Source organism: Apus apus, chromosome 4 (assembly GCF_020740795.1).
Source record: "Apus apus isolate bApuApu2 chromosome 4, bApuApu2.pri.cur, whole genome shotgun sequence".
Classification (NCBI taxonomy): domain Eukaryota; kingdom Metazoa; phylum Chordata; class Aves; order Apodiformes; family Apodidae; genus Apus; species Apus apus.
Genome location: NC_067285.1, coordinates 21,433,960 through 21,452,705, shown reverse-complemented (window position 1 = coordinate 21,452,705; position 18,746 = coordinate 21,433,960). Strand labels below are relative to the sequence as shown.

Sequence of the window (18,746 nt, the reverse complement as noted above, 5' to 3'; positions counted from 1 at the left end):
CCCAGGTGTGTGGGGGACACAGGGGAGGGAGGTGGGTTACCTGGACTGAGGAGGTACACCACTATTGTCTTCCTTATCTGCTTTTTCACCTGGAAACTCTGCTAGTGGAACTTCTAAAATGTTTTTTGTTTCTTTTGAGTGTGTTTTACTTAGAAGCAGTAACAGGAAATAACAATAACATGGCCTGAGGATTCAGCAGAGATTGCTGTATATTAATTAGCAGATGACATAAGGCATGGAAGGTATACAGTTGTTTTGTGAAAGGCTCGATTTTTAAATCTAGTATGACCTTGGCTGATAGCAGAAAAGGACTAATATAAATTGGGTAAGAAGAATATATGGCAAGTGCTACGGGATTAATCAAGTCCATAGACCCACATGGTGAGTCTATGCTTGTTGGTATTACTAGAGAGTAGATGCTGGAAACACTAAAGGATAAAGAGAAGATGAATCAGTGGTATCCTGCTGTCAGGCATCAAGCAATTTTGTGAGCAGCAGAATTAACAGATCCTGATGTAATTTTAATTTATGTCTTGTATTTGATATCTCATTCTCTCATGTCTAGTAAAATGCAGTTCTGTCTGATGTCTCTCACATTCAAAATGAGAACTCCTAATCTCTCTCTTGTGTGTGTTCTTCAGTTTTTGGTGCCTAATTAAGACTCAGGTTTCCTATGGTGGGGTATGTCTTCTCTGTCCAGCCCCCTATTTTCATGTAAACTTGTAGAAGCTTGTGTCTTTGTGACTTCAGACTCTTAAAATTAGCAAATAATCTCAAAAGCTATTAGTGTGAAACAGGTAAGATTGAAAGACATGCAGCATGACCGCATAAACCTTTCTGAGGAAACTGGGCTAACACTGCAAGAGACAGATTAATTAGTGCATTCAACAGGTGCTGTCCTGGCAAAAGAAAGCTCTCCTTCAGCAGTTGTGTTGAAGAAATCTTTGTAGGTAATATCCAGGGCCCGAGTGTGAGCTGTCAGCACAGAAAAGCTGGCCATGTGTGCTGCCTTTTGCACTAAGGACACATTTCCATCCAGCTCAAGAAGAAAGGCCAACTCTCACTCAACTGAGGGAGATTTTTTTGAGTGAACAAATTATTCAAGTCTCCAGCAGGATAGCACAAGGTTAATTCATTGTGGCCACACATAGCAAAGCCTCTGCACCTTCTTGGCCCAGCAGAGGTCTTCAGTTGCAGTGTTGGAGTTGCAGAATGGCTAAGAATGGTCAAAGATCTACAAAATGACTGGGCAAGTTTTTTTTTTTTTCCCATGGGCTGTTGATTAACCTGCAGAGAAGCTTGAATTCTGTTTTTCTAAAACCAGGAGACTGCTGGTTTACAGGTATTTAACTATATATTTAACTTCAGATGCAGGCTTAAGTGTTCCAGACTTGAGTAAGACTGATGTATTTGCCTGTAGCATTCTAAATTGGAGCTGAAGCCATATCTATGTTTTCTATTACGCACAGATTATGTGATTGAAGTGTGCAAATATCCAAGAATGAGAAACAAATGTTATCACTTTAAAACAAAGTTTTACCACTTCTTTCAAGTAAAAGAACATAGCCTCCTCTGCTTCACTATTTGCAATTAAAACATTGGCCAAAACTTGAAAGTTTGAAGCTTTCAACAGGAAAATACTTAGAAGGCCAGTATAACCTCTCCAAATCTTGTTTTGAAAGGACTCCAGGTATGAGCAGTGTGAGATTTCTATAGCCTCTAATGACTTACTGAGATATTTACAACATTAGCCATGGAAAAATGACCTTGTCCAACATAAATATCTTGATGAACAAAATTCTGGTTGATCCCATGTGAAAAAATAGTAGATAAGTAGTGTTTCATCACAGAGGAACAGGCTCTTTATCTCTGAAATTAGCAGTGTGCTTATTTTCTATGGTAATGGATTTTCTAGAATTTGCTCACTGGTAATAAAATTTACAATTTTTTGTTTCCTAGTGAACATGAACCGTATCTGACATAATGCAAGCCTGCTTGTTCAGTAGTTTTCCTGAACATACGTTAAAATGCTTTCTTTTAATAGGGCCTGATCTTGAAAAGACTACTATGTGTCACATTTCTCTTTACTGTAATTAGTAACATAATTATTTCACTTCAGTGAAATTTAGTTAAGTTGATGGAAAAATCTTTGTGGCTTTGCTTAATAGAAATTTTCCCTTTTTCTGGATTATTCCAATAGATTTTAGTGCTTTAAAATGAAAATTGTTCTGTAGAAATTATCCACCATACCAGCATTTAGGAGAGTTTTATAACCCTTCCATTTATTCTTTTATTTTTATCAATTCAATAGTAATGTTCTTAATAAAGAACTTTTTCTCTACTGCATAGAGCTTTTTCTGTACTGCAGTGCTGTATTTTCGTTTCCAATTCCATATTGTATATATCACATTTTCTGTGAGGTTTTTCCAAAGAGATTGTGTCCCTATATATGTAAATATTCACCCAAGCAGAAAAGACTGAACCACTTTCATAGCTCTTGCTGCAAGAGCCTTTGTATGGGGCATGACAGGTTTCGCTTACAGCAACATTGCCTATGGAAGTTGTCTTCCCTTGGCACACAGCGATGGCAAGTGGAATTCAGGAGGCATGGTCAGACCTTCACTTTTCTAGACTCAAAACACTGGAGAAGGTCTGCTTGAGTTCTGGTTGCTGAGGCTGGGACTGCTGAGAGGAAGAATCACAGGCAGTGTCCCTTGGTCACAGCTCTGGGATTCTCTCACTGGACCTATAGTGCTCATGTACAGAAAGAAGCAGTAAGATGAGACCTAGCTGAAGTGTGAGGAGATGCTGAGCAGGCCATGATTGCAGAGATTTGTAGACTCCCAGCACCCTCTGTTCCCTTCTTCCCCATCTATCCCAGTCCTCACTATCAGCATCTGGTCTTTCAACACCTCTCAGTTATCAACACTGGAGCTATGAATGGTGCTGCCAAAACACCACTCCTTGGCCTTGAAATGCTTTGTCACCCTCCATGGGCACTGCCACACTCTTCAGTGGTGTAAGTAACAGCCTCTGCCATTTTAATTCAGCAAAACCATTTCACTATAGGCATCCAGGATTCTAATGCTCCTTGGTTAAATACTTCACAGTCTTGGCACACAACAGGAATCTGTATCATGGACTGGTTCTCCTCAGACATGGAGGAAATTGATAAACACAGGAAAAGAAAGCCTCTCCTCCGTCTTTCTTCCTTGTATTTACCTGGGGCTGGGTGCTCTCTGAGCGTTTCAGACAGGGAAGTTTCCTCCTGGGTGAATTTCTCTGCCTGTCCCTATTGGACATGAGCACTGTGTTAGTCTCATATCTTTGACGGATGCTTTAGCACAGAAATGCTGGACATTGAGGCATTGGAAACATTAACCTAAAGCTTGCACCACGGAAACAGTGAGAGTACAGAGTATGTTTTCTTATTTTAAAATAGAAAATAAGAGTTTATTCTCACAGAGAGTAGAGGGTGGGGGAAAGAAAGAGGATGGTTAAGTGCCAGGTGACAATGTCCATCACACTGCTCAGTGATGAAGCTAAGAAGACAAAAATAGACAAAGTGACCTCATGGCTTTCGGCAGCAATGCCTATGAGACAAAAGAGAAGCTTTAAAAGGCTTGTAGAGCTGATAGCAAAGGGCTTGGACACCTCAGAGTTTTGGTTCTGCTCCAGCAGGGAGCTGCTTTGCTTTTCTCCTATTGCCTCTCTCTGTTTATGGGGAGTTGTGAATTAGACGGGCTTTGTGACATGCCCAGTTCCCCAGGTCTGGACTCTGCCTTCTCAAGCTTGGATCAGCCTTATGCAGGTACAAATGTCTGGTCTTTTCTATTTTATTTTTTCTTCTGTTTTCTTTTTTTTTCTGTTTTCTTTTTGCCTTCTGTTTCTCTTCTCTCATCTTTTCTTTCCTTTTCTTCTCTCTTTTGCTTTTTTTTTCTTTCCTTTGCCTTTTTTATTCTGTTTTTCCCCCTTCCCTTCCCTTCCCTTCCCTTCCCTTCCCTTCCCTTCCCTTCCCTTCCCTTCCCTTCCCTTCCCTTCCCTTCCCTTCCCTTCCCTTCCCTTCCCTTCCCTTCCCTTCCCTTCCCTTCCCTTCCCTTCCTCCTTCCCTCTCCTCTCATTTTTCTTCTCCTCTCCTTCCCCTATTCTTTTGCCTATTGTGATTTCACTCTTGCTCTTTACCTTCAGCAAATAACCTCAGGAAGATTCCCCTTTCCCTTTTTTCTTAAACTGTTGTGGGAGACTGTAGCTTTAATATCATTATAATTTTTCTGTTGTGAGGATTGGTATAATTATTTATATGCTTTGGCCTTTGATGAGAAGGAAAACGGAGGGAGGCAAGTGGCAGGTCCCAGAGGGCCTTACTTGCCAGCTGTTTCAGAGCACAGGGCAGTTGAGAGCAACTTCCTAGGGAAGTTGTGCATGGATGCTAATGCTAAGCCAGGATCAGGTGTTGGTGGAGGCATAGCAAAGACTGTTTGCTGTTATATTTTCTCTGACAGTATTTGCTAGCCCATAGCTGAGCACTTTCATAGTGCTCTGCTGCCAGAAGAGGCTGCACGGAGCCTCTCTTCAGACAGTGTAACTCCCTGGCTGGCAGTTCTCTATGCCAGAAATTCTTCTGTGAGTCACTCAGGGCCTAGAGTTTACATAGTCTGGACTTAACTAAGATTCTGTAGTGCTGCTCTTCCTCCTTGTAAATTCTGAACCAAAATATGAGCCAGGTGAGGTGTAGTAGCTTGTAGCAAGGATGCTTGTAGCAAGAAGAAATCTCTTCCTCCTTTGTGAACAGCCCTCAGAGACACATGTGTGCAGATTTCTAAGTGGAGTGGACAGACCTTCAGGGACTGTAGCTCATTTCTACCATGGACAGCAGGTCTTTGAGGGCAAGTCTATGACTGTCCTCAAGAGCAGGCAGTAAGTGTCCACAAAAACCTAGAAACTACTTCAGTATTATTTCAGCAAGGTGAAGTCATTCTGTAAGGCAGGTTTTGCAGAGAGCCTCCCCTTTGCAAATGTGTGTACAAATAGTGAGCCATTTTTTCAGCACTGTTTTTGTTGTTTCTAGTATTCTGGGTGCAAAGGGGAGGAATGGACTGTGCAGCCATGTGAGGTGATCTAAAGCCACCAAAGTGCCTTTGGTGAAACCCCAGAGCCTCAGAATGTGCTATGGAATGGCCGCAAACCTTAAAAGTCTTTTCCTTGTATTTTTCTTAAGCTTCCCAGAAGGATAACTGCTCTGCAAATCAACACCTTGTTTTCAGCATGAGATGAGACAGGGAAGCTCTTTCTGCTGTGGTTACACTGGTGCAGTATAGAATGATGACACCTGCCACAACTGTGCAGCCTAGCCAGGATCTGGGGGACTGCTGCTTTCTGCAGCTCTCAGGAAAACTAGTAACCTTCTTAGCAAAGCTCCCTGTCCCCCACTGCAGGTCACTTTGCCACATTAGCAGATTCCTATTGAATGAATGTTCTGTAGTAAAGTGGTGAGAAGTGAGATCCTGAGAGAACTGAGCAGTTTCCATTCTCTCCTGACCTAACACCACACCCCAGCACTGCCTGAAGCTCTCCTCTTCGCTCCTCTCCCCCTGAAGCAGGACATAACTCTGTACATCTTTCTTAAGAATATCAGGGCTAGACAAGGAACTACACAATTTTTTTACAAATTATTAGATGCAGACAAACAATGAATGTTTCATCTGTACTGTCATGGTGGGAAAAAGACACTGGGAGTAAAGGAAAAGATGAAATGAAAGAAATGAGAAATTAGTCTGTGCTTTAGGCATGTTTGTTTATTTATTTATTTGTTTGTTTGCTTGCTTATTTCCTGTGCAAGGTGAGTGCTGATATCTGTTACACTTTCCTTAGGGCAGAGGAGTTTGGTTTTACTATTTGATCTTGCTCACCCCATGCTTTCCCTGCACTCAAGGTGGAGAACACAGTGTTCATCCCTGCGGCTTTACTGACCACTGCACTGGCAGAGCAGGTGGAAAATTATTATGCCACACTTTCATGCCAGTGTCCCAACAGGTGCTGGGCTTTTCCAAGCAAGCCTGTCTAAGTGGATTCCTTCTGGCCTGGCTGATCAGTTGTTGAGGTCTGGGATTCTTGCTCAGGAGCAAATGTGCTTTTTCCTTGCTGGGCATGTGGCACAGACAAGAGACTGCAGCAAGAGTGATAACACACTTCCTGCTGTTGCAGGGCCAGTGCAAAGAGCAGTGAACAGCTCTCCATGCAGTGCTGCTGTATGGCACGCTGACTGTAGCTGGCACTGCAGGGCCCTGTGCAGGAGTAGCCTGGCCGTTTCTGCAGAGCACCTCTCCCATTGCATACATGAAAGGTGGGTGCTAACAGTAGCAGCAGCTGCTTCCCAAACTCTCAGGGGGGTTGTGTACTCCTGGGAATCTTCCATTTGTAGGAGGAAGGTCTACAAAAAAGCAGGGCTCCGCCTTCAGGGTGATAAGTAAATGGTAAAAATTCCCAGAAGCAAAGGTGTGCACTGTACAAACACTGTGAGAGATGGCCTGGGACTCTTAGCCACATACTGCAGAAATAGCAAGATGCAGGTCTGATCAGGAAACAGAGACCTGCCATCAGACTGGAGGGAGTTCCTACTCCACACTAGCATGAACTTCCATTGTGTTTGCAGGGAAAAGGGAAAAATGCATCTGGATTTCTATCCGCAGTTCCTAAAGACACTCTCAGCAAAGGTAGGAAAGAAAAAGAAGGGCAGGGGGAGACTGCTTCCTTGTATGGGCACTAGAATAATTATAGCCATATCACTGTCCATCTCTCCCCACCCAGCCTCTTGCTGAGCTCTGAGCTTGCCTCTTTCTGTCTCTTGCAGAGCTTCACCGCCATGAGAGCATCCAAGAGAAGAATGTGAAAGAGGCCAAAACCAAGTGCAGAACCATTGCATCCTTGCTGACAGACGCACCCAACCCCCACTCCAAGGGGGTGTTGATGTTCAAGAAGCGCAGGCAAAGGGCTAAGAAGTATACATTGGTAAGCTTTGGGAGTGTTGACGAAGATCGCTCCTACGAGGAGGAAGATGGATTTTTTCCAACTAGTGAGTCTGAATTTGATGAGGAAGGTTTCTCTGATGCCCGAAGCCTAACTAATCACTCAGACTGGGACAACACTTACCTGGACATTGAAAAGTCCAAGTCTGACTCTGAACAAAAGGAAGAGAAGAAAAAAGGTTTGAGTGAGGCCTCAGGTAAAGGAGCACGATTATTTGAGCAGCAGAGGGAACGGGCTGGGAAGTACACAGTTGAGAAAGTCCCAGAGCAGAAGGGCCCCCAGCTTGCCCCAGCTGCCCAGCCACAGCAGGGAACAGTGAACGGAGATATGCCTGTGCCACAGAAAGAAGACAGCATCCCCCTCAGCATCCATGTGGAAGGCATGCAAGTGCCCAGCAAGCAGCCAGCCACCCTCCCCACTCAGCTCCTGGCTCCCCCTAGCCCCACTTTCTTCCTGCCTCCCCCAAGCACCCCTGACCCCTTCCCTGCAGGCACAACAAGCATGTTCAACAGGTCTGCACGGCCCTTTACTCCTGGTTTTTCTGGCCAGCGCTCAGCAACATCCGCTGTCATCTTCAGGCCATCTGCACCCAAAAAACCTAGTGAAAGTCTGAGTGGGCAAAGCACAGTGGTTCCTCCTTTCTCACCTCTGGCTCCAGGAACACCTGCCAATGCACCAGTGTCAACACATTGTGGTCCAGTCAGCTCTTCCACGTCTCTCTATATTCCTGCACCAGGAAGGTCAACACCACATCCGGAGTCACAGCCAAGAGAAGGAGGAAGAGCTCCAGAGACTAAGCCTTCTGCCAACACTGCTCGGACATCCAGCACCTCTATCTTTCTGTCACCTCCCTCAAAACCAGGAGGTGAAATGGCCTCCACAGCATCCCAGCTACGAGTCCCTGGAACAGCCTCTTCTTCTTTGTATATCAGTCCAGCACCATCACAGCACACAAAAAGCAGCTCCCCTGTGCCAAATCAGCCTTCTCTTGCTGTCTCACCAGCAATGCCACGACCTCTTTCTGAGCCCTTAACCTCCAGAGAGCAGAGGATTTCTGTGCCGGCTCCCCGCACTGGCATCCTGCAGGAGGCTCGCCGGCGGGGCAACAAGAAACCCATGTTCAGTAAGATTGAGGAGAAGAAGAAGAATTCACCCAACCCTGAACTCCTGTCTCTGGTGCAGAACCTGGATGAGAAGCCAAAAGGTGACCATCCTGGGGCAGGCTTTGAATCTGGGCCCGAGGAGGACTTCCTAAGCCTGGGTGCTGAGGCCTGCAACTTCATGCAGTCCTCTAGCCGCAAGTTCAAGACTCCACCTCCAGTGGCTCCTAAGCCTCAGCAGCAAGATGCTGCACTGGTAAATGGGGCCCAGGACATGCCTCAGCTTAAAGGCAAGGGGGCAGAGCTCTTTGCCAAACGCCAGAGCCGCATGGACAAATTTGTGGTGGAGACAACACTGAAGCCAGAGTCCAAGCCCAGGACCCCTTCTCCTTCCCCTTCTCTGCCCTCATCCTGGAAATATTCACCCAACATCCGTGCTCCCCCTCCAATAGCTTACAACCCAATGCATTCCCCTTTTTATCCCCTAGCAGCCAGCAAATCTCAGGCTAGCAAAGCAGAGAGCAAAGTGAAAAAGGCACCTGGCCAAAAATCGGGGATCAAGGTCATTGATGTAATGCGCCACCAGCCCTATCAGTTAAAGTCAGCCATGTTCTGTTTTGGGGATCCCCCAAGCCCCAGCATTCAGGAGTCTCCTGGTAAGCCAGGGCCACAGCCTAGCTTGTCCTTCACAGCAGCCAAGCAGGTCCCCGTGAAAACAGCCAAGACACAGGAGATTCGTCGCTTCTCCACTCCGGCTCCCATGCCAGCCTCAAGCAGCCTGGCACCCACTGTGCTCATGCCCCGCTCAGCCACCACATTGGATGAGCCAGTGTGGAGAACAGAAATGGCCTCTTCTGCCCCTGCTACACCAGCACCCTTCCAGGTGGAGCTCAGCCAGTCCCCTAAGCCATACCCAAGCTCCCCAGAGCCTGGTAAGGTGGGCCAGGGGCCTTCCCCAAACCCAGCCTCAGCCTCTCGGTTTCAGGTGGCCAGGCCTAAATTCTCAGCAGCAAGAACAGGGATGCAGGCCAATGTGTGGAGGCCAAGCTTTGGCCACCACTGAGGCAGGTTCCCCTCCCAACCTGTATGTGGCCCTGCAGAGATAGTGCTTGTTTTGTCTTTCACGTCAGCTCAGTATATTGGGATGAATGACACAAAATGAAGAAAAGAGAAAAAAAAAAATTACTCCCCTTCTGCACCACCCTCTTCCCCAGCCTCCCCTTGGTCTCAGATGAGCAGCTTTCTGGCAAGGCTTACTGGCTGTGACTACAGCAGGAGGAAGAATGTGGAGAGAAGGCATATGTGTCCTACAGACTGGGAACTTCCACGCAACAGCAAAACCCACCTACGGAGGGCATGAATGACCGGGGTTGTCTCACATGAGGACATGTAGGTGGTAGCAGTTTTCCTATCTGAAGGGCTTTGGAGTCACCCCATAATGGAGGCAGAATAGGAGGCAAGAGCCTTCCAGGAAGAAAGTGTCAGAGGTGGGATTACAGTACTGAAACTCTGTCTACCCCATTGGACTGCTTTTTTCTGAGCCTGTCAGCCTGTACACACGCACCTGTGTGTGTGCACACACACATGCACACACGTGCATACAATGACACTCAGCAGGGAGTGAAAGTAGAAGTGGGGCTTCACCTTGGACACTTCTGAAAGCAGGGTGGCCATGTGTGGCCATTCTTCCAGCCACCAGGGCTGGGAGTAAAAGTGAAAAGGGAAATTCATCCTAGCTGGTGCTAAATATGGTTATCAGATCTGGAAGCAGTTTGTCAGAGGGGTGTTGAATGGTCTTGGTGGGGCTGTCACAAGCTGGAGGAACTGCAGAGGAAGTATAAATTTTTGAGGATACAGAGTCAAAGCTAAGCTCAAGGCAGTGGCAGGCCGGTGCAAGGAAGGCCCTGCATCACTAGAACAGGATACAGATGCTGTAAGTATAAAGGAGGATTGTGTAGGAGAAGATACGGTTGACTTTAAAAGGAGGCAGGATTGAGTAAGTGTTTGCACATCATATTTTTGTTTCGTTTAGGTCAGAAGCATGGCTAGATTAGAAATAGCTCATGACATAAAACTTCCTGAAAACTCTGACAAGCTGGAAAATGGAGCCCCTCTACAGACGCTCTCAGTATGGAAGTGGAGCACAGGGAAACAAAGTCACAGGTAGAATTTCATACTAAATTATTTAAGTATACTTGAGGTCTATTTGTTAAAAACTGAAGTGCTCTGAGAGTCCCAGAGCATCTGCACTTACACACACATACAGAGCTCAGTTTGCTGGCAATGCTGGAGAAACATGACTGGTTATTTCTTGAATGTCCCAGGTCAGCCACAGACTTAATCCCTACACTAAGGGCATCTAAGAATAAAGCAATTGCCTTCCCAAGGAAGAATTCAGGATATTAGTAGGGACTGTGGATGTGTGTGTGCATGTCATACGTGCTGTGGTTTGCACACACCCCTGCTCTTTGCCTTCTGCCTGTGGTCCCCTTTTTGCAGTGGCCACTTTTACGTTGTGATCCCACAAGTACACACAGAAAACATTGCTCCTGAAGCACTGGCTCCCAAACACAGCACATGCCCCAGCTGCAGGGAAGGGTTTTGCTGCCTCTTCCAGGGCAGGGGTGGCCTAGCCTTTTGCTAGGCCCTCAGGAATAAGTACTGGAGCCAGGATGAGGGTGCCGTAGCCCTGCTTGAGACATGTCTCCATCTCATTAGACTTGCTCCTCTCCTGCAAGCAGAAGCTGTTCTCTAACTTGCTTGAGAACAAACTTTGGATGAACAAAACTGTAGGTTTTGGGGAGAAAAAAGGAGTGCAAATGGGGTTGGTGCCAAGTCTGTAAGCAGCATAGCTAGTGTGGTTTCACGCTAAGTCCAAGTCAAACTTCCTCCATGCAGCTGGAGCTTAGGATGTGTAGCTCTTTCCGTGGAAGCCTGGGCTCTACTTATTGTTGGAGACTCTATGGTGCTTCTCTGCGTGCACCTGGAGATTTTGCTTGTGTGCTCTCCCACAAAGAAAAAAGAGGGCTGGGGAACCTAGCTTCCAGCTCTAGTCCTGGACAAGCTTAGGAGGGAGAGGATGAAAGAAAAAGAAAAGTAATAACCACTCCTGCCTTTGAATCCTTCAGAGTCTGGCTGGGCTTGCTCTGCAGGCCTGTGTTTAGAGTGCACATTCCTGAGGGCCATGAATCATAGGATGAGCATGCTGGGGAGAGAGGAGGACACCTCACTTGGCAGGCTATCAGCCATAGGAGAGGATGGAGATAAAACCTTTGGGAATGCCTTGAGTTAATGAGCAAAGGGATGACTGGCCAGAAGAGGTGCTGCACATGGTTGTATGACATAGGAACATGTGACCTAAACAGATGAGGTGATTGTATTGTGTTCCTGGAAAGCCCCAGAGGGTAGGTTTTAGGACAAGTCACCACACAGTTAATTCAGATCACCACAAACCACTGAGCTCTGGTGAAGGGGAGCAGCCATGCTACAAAACATAACTTAGAAGATTGCTTTCTCTCTCATCCTGTGCTGCACTGTGTTACCAGGGCTTCTGGAAAAAAAAAATCCTGTGTGCTGTGGCAAGATGATTTATATGATTATTCCCAAACATGAAAGGAGGAGTCTTCTGTTTCTGTAGGAAAGCTGTGGGAAGGAACTAAAGGACTAGGAGTGCTGGAAAAGTTTTGTCTCTAGTCTCCTTGTGGAGTGCTGTCACTGGCTAGTTATTTTAGCCATTAGGCTTAGACAGACAAGCCAGCCTAGGTTGAAAGCGTCACTGAATTCAGGTGTAGAGATGAGTTGTGTGGACCAGAGAAAGTCTGCTTAGGATCATTCAGCAGTGACAAAATAACCTCAGAAAGTCTGAATCTTACTCCAGTGTCCCTTTCTTTCAGGCCCCTAAAGGTAAGTGCTCTCAGAGCCTGAATGTCTCAGGAAATTAATTTTGCAACTGGAAAAAAAGAGAGGTCTGGCCTTAATATATAAAGGAGACTGCAATGTTAGTATTTTAGGGGTCCCACTCTGGATTTCTAAGACACACTGATGCAAGCCAAGGAGTGATGGCCAAACACACTTGAATGTTAGATACCAGGACACGACTGGAATAGCTGCATTTGGCCCATCATTTCTGATAATGTAGTGGGTAGGAGATGGTTAGGTCTGATTGGAGAATGTATATTAAACATCAGAGCAAGGAAAAAAATCAGGAGGTTTGGGGTCCTGCATTTCACTTCTAACATTCTTGGATCAAAGCTATGTTTAAAAGGAAAGCCAAAGTAGTTTGAGGGATCTCAGCCTCTCCCACTCTTTTCTATATCCTATGCTGACACAGGACTTGATCTGTAGAAGGAGAGGGTGTTGCAGATGAGGCCTTCTGTTCTTGTGGAGTATCCCAAATAAGGCCCATGGCTACAAGGCGTGTGAGATGAGAAATAATACTGAGATGCATCTGCTAAGCTATAAGGAAGAAACCTGCACTACTGCTGGCTTCAAGCAGCTCTGCTAGTGTCTGCTCATGAAAACATCGTGGCTGGCCTGTTACAAAGGTCACAGATCAGATTACAAGGAATACTTTTGAACCATATAAGCTTGTCTTGAGCCTTTCTCAATTTTTAGTTCCTGGGCTGTTGAACAAGCACAGACATAAACAGTTGTTTGTCAAGTTTTAGCTCCCACCTGCTAAGCTATAAGCTGCAGTGGTAGGCCAAACCCCAGTATCCCCTTGTTGAGCATTTGAAGATGTCTGCATGAGCTCTGATTTAGAACTGCCTATCATCCCTCCTCTGTAGCAGGCTGCAGGTTACACATTGCACCTATGGCAAGTCTGGCGGTTTTTCTTTACTTCAGAAGTATTAGTCCTTTCCGTCTGAATATATGGGAACACTTGCCAAAGATAACCTCAAGATCCTGCAGCAGCTGAGAGGAATAATCTTGAAAGATACTGCAGTCATAAGTCACTGATTGCCGGACATGAACACAGTGTAAGCCATGATTGTTGTTTGGAAAGAACATGCTCCCTTTCTGCTATAATATCCAGCATCCCCTAGCAGACCCTCTTCCTAGACTCATCAGTGCTCTAAAAATGGCAGCCCAGCAGCTGTGCCTTGTCTGGTGGAAGAGGTGACCCCAAAAGGAGAACAGAGTTGGCACCTTTGTTTATGGAAATACTTTTTTTCCTTTTCTGTTTTGTCTTTTTTGTTGTTGGTTTGTTTTGTTTTGTTGTTGTTTTTGTGTGTGTGTGGTTTTTTGTTTTGTTTTTTTGAATTTATAGTCACTTTCTATTTGTGCAGAAGAATAAACTTGTGATACGCACTTTACATGTGGTATTTTGTCACCTTCTTCACTTTGCACCCAGAAGGAGATGCTATGTGTACAGCACATGCACTTAGCAATACCAACAAACTACTAAGGCCAAGAGAATACAAGAAGTCCAAAAAAGGATGTGATGTCTGAACAATAAAAAAAAAAGGTGGTCTTAAACCTTCTATACATTAAATAAGCCCCATGCAAGCAAAACATTAAGTGAGATCCAAAACTTTGGTACTTCAAGCTATAGAACACTCACTTGCTGACAGGGTGAAGAAATTTCTGTAGGCCTGCCTGAGCCCCGCCTCTCAGTCTGCACTAACCTGAACCCTACCCTCTGACAGTATATCTGGTATAAACAGAAATGTGTCAGCTCTGGTAAATCCAAATATAAACTTATGTTGAACTATTCAACTTATTCTTCAGATGAATCAAGAGATCAGACAACCAAATCAGTCAGAAAATAAAATATCATCAAATTGTAGAATGGTTAAGGTTGGGAGGGACCTTAAAGATCATCAGGTTCCAACCTCCCTGCTATGACAAGAGACACTTCACACTAGACCAGGTCACACAAAACCTCATCCAACCTGGCCTAAAACACCTCCAGGGAGGGTCATTCCACAACCTCCCTGGGCAACCTATTCCAGCACCTTACTACACTAATGATGAAGAATTTCTTCTTGATGTCTAATCTAAATCTACCCTCTTTCAGTTTAAAACCACTACCCCACGTCCTATCACTGCCCTCTCTGGTGAAGAGCCCCTGTAGGCCCTTCAGGCACTGGAAGAATGCTATAAGGTCTCCCCGGAGCCTTCTCTTCTCCAGGCTGAACAGCCCCAACTCTCTCAGCCTGTCTTCATAACAGAGGTGCTCCAGCCCTTTGACCTTCTTCATGGCCCTTCTCTGGACCCTCTCCAACGGGTCCATGTCTTTCCTGTGCTGAGGGCCCCAGAACTGTACACAGTACTCCAGGTGGGGTCTCACCAGAGCAGAGTAAAGGGGCAGAATCACCTCCCTGGCCCTGCTCATCACACTTCTTTTGATGCAGCCCAGGACACAATTGGCTCTCTGGGCTCCAGCACACACTGGCGGCTCATGTCAAGCTTCTCATCAACTAGCAGCCCCAAGTTCTTCTCAGGACTGCTCTCCAGCCATTCTTCCCCCAGCCTCTGTTTGTGCCTGGGGTTGCACCGACCCAGGTGCAGGACCTTGCATTTGGCCTTGTTGAACTTCATGAGGTTGGCACTGGCCCACCTCTCCAGCCTGTCAAGGTCCCTCTGAATGGCATCCATTCCCTCTAGGCAGTTAACTGCTCCACACAGCTTGGTATCATCAGCAAACTTGCTGAGGATACACTCAATCCCACTGTCCATGTCTCCAATGAAGATGTTGAACACCGCTGGTCCTAGTACTGACTCCTGAGGAACACCACTCATCACTTGCCCCCACTTGGACACTGAACCATTGACCACAACTCTCTGGGTGCAGCCATCCAGCCAATTTCTTATCCACCAAGTGGTTCATCTGTCAAATCCATGCCTTGTTAGTTTGGAGACCAGGTTATTATGTGGGACAGCGTCAAACACCTTGCGATATATCCCATTGTATCCTCAGGCTCCAAGCTAATCCTAACTCTAACTCAATTTATGTTAAAGTCCACTCAATTTCTGTGTCCTGAGAGGTTCATTGTTCTCAGTTTAGGACAAGTGTGAGCAAGGTTGCCTCTCCCAGATGTATGTCACTCACAGCATGAGCACAGCAGGATATGCTGCAGTCTGCTGTACGATTAGACTGCAAACTCCAGACATTTGTCCAGGTATCATTTTGTGGATGTTTTTCAGATTAATTACAAAGAGGGGTCCCTTATGCAGTGGGTCTTGGGACTTCTCAGAGTACTTCTGATTTGCAGACAGGAAATGCACAAAGGGGCAGTGATATTTGCTGATGCCAATCCTGAGCTTTCTGTTCAACCAGAAGCACAGCTCCTAAAGAAAAAAATCTACAGATGCACAGTCTGCAGATTACGGCTGCATCTTGTTTTGCTTAATAAAGCTGGCATAGTAGGATTATGAGCTACTCCAGATGGTTTGACACATTGCAGGACAGTTGGTGGTGGCCAGGGCTCTGATTAAATTCCCTGTTAACCTCTACAACCTTCTCAAGTGAGAGTAATTTCTTCTCACAGCAGATTGTGTCAGAAGGAGCCAGACAGACTTTCAAAGGTGGAACAGGAGCCAGCCCTGACCTTACCGGCCCAATGCAAAGCCCAAGGATTACTGAATAGCTGTGCAGCAGGCTAGGGCTGAACTTGGACTTGAGTGCACTACTCAGAGTGCACTATTTGCACCAGCAAATAGTAAGGTGTCTGGTGGGCATATCTACCCACAAACAATTATTTCCAACGGAAGAAGTGTCTGGCAAAGAGCAAATATGTGGCATGTAGGAAGAGTAAGGGCATTCCCACGCAGTACAGACCTATAGCTTCAACGGCCACTAGATGTTGCCACTGTTCTCCGAGTGACTTGGGGTTCTGGCATTTGACTGAAGTGGTGTTAAGTCTGGAGGGTTTAAAATCTTAGGAAATCCTTTCTTCCTAATCTACCCTCTTTGGGCGTCCACATATGGTGTTGCTCAGTTCCACATACCAGGGGAGAAGGCCAGCCCCATACCAGGGAGTTTTGGCAGTGAGGCTTGCTGCAGCTGAGCGGGGAGTCCTGGGGGGTAGCATGTGGGGCAGGCAGGCAAACAGGCTTCTCAGCAAGTAACACACCATGGGCATGCCAGCTATTTCAACACACGCTCCAGTTCTGTGATCAAATTCTATATATTTCTTTCCCAGTCCTATATCTCATCGTGCATCAAGCCCACTTAGAGGCAGGAGGGAGCCTGGCATGAACTGTTTCTCCTATTTTGGTGCTACAAACTACTGGCAAGTCTTCCTGATGTCTGTGTGGAAGTGGAAGAGATTACATGTATATGAAAAATTTTAAAATAACAAATGTTATATATGATGTATTTCAAAACAAAAATCAACCACCCCCCAAAAAAAATCCCCAAACAAATAAACCCTGAATTGAGAGGTTTGCAACTTTTTTCAGAACAGATTGAATCATGCTGAAATCCACTGCTTATGAATACTTTAAATACAGAGAAGTCTTGCGCTCCATGAAAAAAGGGGAGCATGGTCAAGGTTACACTATCTTTGGAAAATTAAAATTGTGAAGGCTATTTACCAGACCAATGCTGTTTGCCAGACTTCCACATGATAAAAATGAGCTCAGGAGACAGCCCTGCTGATGACGGCTGTTTTAGTTACTGCTTATGTCCATCTGCAACAAGGCAGATCTCATCTACTGTTTTTGAAATGATTTTGCAGTTATCAGTGATTTGAAGTTAGACCATTTGAAATTAGATGTGCAAGAATTCAGTGCAAAACTAAACTAATTTTCAAGATACAAGTCAGAGAAAGCAAAAGTTTGTGCAGGCTGTTCCGAAGGCCACTTAAGCGAAGGGTATGTATGTGCAAAGAGGGAGGTGATGGCAGTGAGATACAGCTCCTTGTATGATTAAAAACTCCCTCCTGAAATGTCCTGCAGGTACCACCCTGATTACCTAAGTGAAAACTCCATGTAGTCAAGAAACCTCATTTAGCCACCAAACCTCACCACACTCCAGATAAATCCCTGCCCCACCCTCCAACCCGAAAGTAAAACTGCTCACCAAGCAAGGCTTGTAATGATTTAAACCCTTAAGAACTGAGTAGCATGAGGGGGTAAGATAAGAGTAAGAGCCTTCCATAACTTCTTGTCTTTGCTGATTTCATCATATTACATATGTCAGAGATACCAGATTGGGACAATATTCCCAGTGGAAAAAGCCACTGAGCTATTGAACCTGACACCATAGCAGGGCACAAGTGAAGTCTCTGCTAGACTCCTCATTGACATTTCTATACTAGTGAACAAGACATTTATATCTCTCAGGAGAAACTGTGCATAGAGAGGAGAAAGGATCAGGATTTAATTCCCAGCCTGGTAACTGAAAATGGAGACATATAACTTTATTTGAAGGTAGAGTAGGACATGAGAATCTCAGTTGAAGATGTGCCTCGGTGCGTAACTGTCAGATGCAAGACAGCTTTATCCAAATCACCCTATAAATCCCAGTGCCATACTAATAGGATATTCCCTCTCTTACATTCCTTCAGGGTTCAAGGTTCAGGCTCTATGCACTACACTCCAGCAGTACTCTTAAATCCTGTGTCTCACATATGCATGTATATATGCACATCCAGATGAAAGTAACCTCTGGATTATTAGGGTTGCAAGGACAGAATGGGACTTCACATAGCACTGAGTGATGGCTATGGATAATCTTTAAAAGTGTAGGTAGCAAAGGTTTCTTCAGAATTTGAGCCTGATGACAGCCACAGGCACAACAGCACTGAAAAAACTGGCCAAAAGGCTGGTCTAAACCTCAGATTTTGCTTCTGGAGTTTCTGACGAGTCCAATGTTTGGCCTAGGAACCTAAATAGTACTGATCAGCATCTAGGAATAAAGGTATTTCCCAATTAGATCATTTCAACTTTCAGATACTATTTCTGAGCCCTGGATAAAGATTCTGCCCTGTACTCTCTACTCCTAGCTTACTTTCCTTCATATGCCTGCTCAACTTGTCTTGTTTCGAGTTGCTCACCACCTTGCCTACTTCTCACACAAGAACTTGCCTTAGTGTACAAATGCTTTGTTTCCATCAAACCACAGCTCCCATCAGTCCTTGAAGCAGAACTTCCAAGCTATTATACTTGGCTTTGCCCCTAACCCTACTTGCCTCTTGCCATTTGGGATGGAGATCCACTGAGGGGTCTTATCTCTTGGAGCTGGCTCACCCTGAATCGCTGGCAGTGCCTTGTTCCTGGTCCTAACTGTGGGACACACCTGCCCATTTCCTGATTAAGATCCTCACACACCATGCTACAAATTCCTTCTCTTCATCTCCTTGCTATTGTTTTCACTAGTTTCTCTTGAGCTTTATAAGAGGGATCACATTCATTTCCTGCTCACCTCCAATTACCATGCGCCATGGGGCATTCTCCTCCCTTCCAGCCTGCTTGGTTCCTCTCTTCCTGCAGCTGCCTGCAGGAGCAGCTGTGGACCCCTGGGGTGGGTGGAAGCATGCTCATGGCATAGAACAGTAACTACATACTTGCCTGCTACATCATCTTTGAAGGTACACCATGCCTCAAAATCCAGCAGGTTTCCATATGATGTCCATCTGGCACAAACTGTTCCCCTAACATGTAATTTGTGAT

General features: G+C 45.6%; 1 protein-coding gene across 1 annotated transcript in view; it reads left to right on the top strand.

The window, feature by feature from the left end:
* Positions 1–13,441, top strand: part of SYNPO2L (synaptopodin 2 like) — a 38,919-nt gene extending 25,478 nt beyond the window's left edge. Inside the window, exon 4 of the mRNA XM_051618457.1 lies at positions 6,851–13,441. Within this exon, the coding sequence (XP_051474417.1) occupies positions 6,851–9,189 (2,339 nt within the window). The 3' untranslated portion in view covers positions 9,190–13,441. The remainder of the gene's footprint in view (positions 1–6,850) is intronic.
* The last annotated feature ends 5,305 nt before the right edge of the window (positions 13,442–18,746 follow it).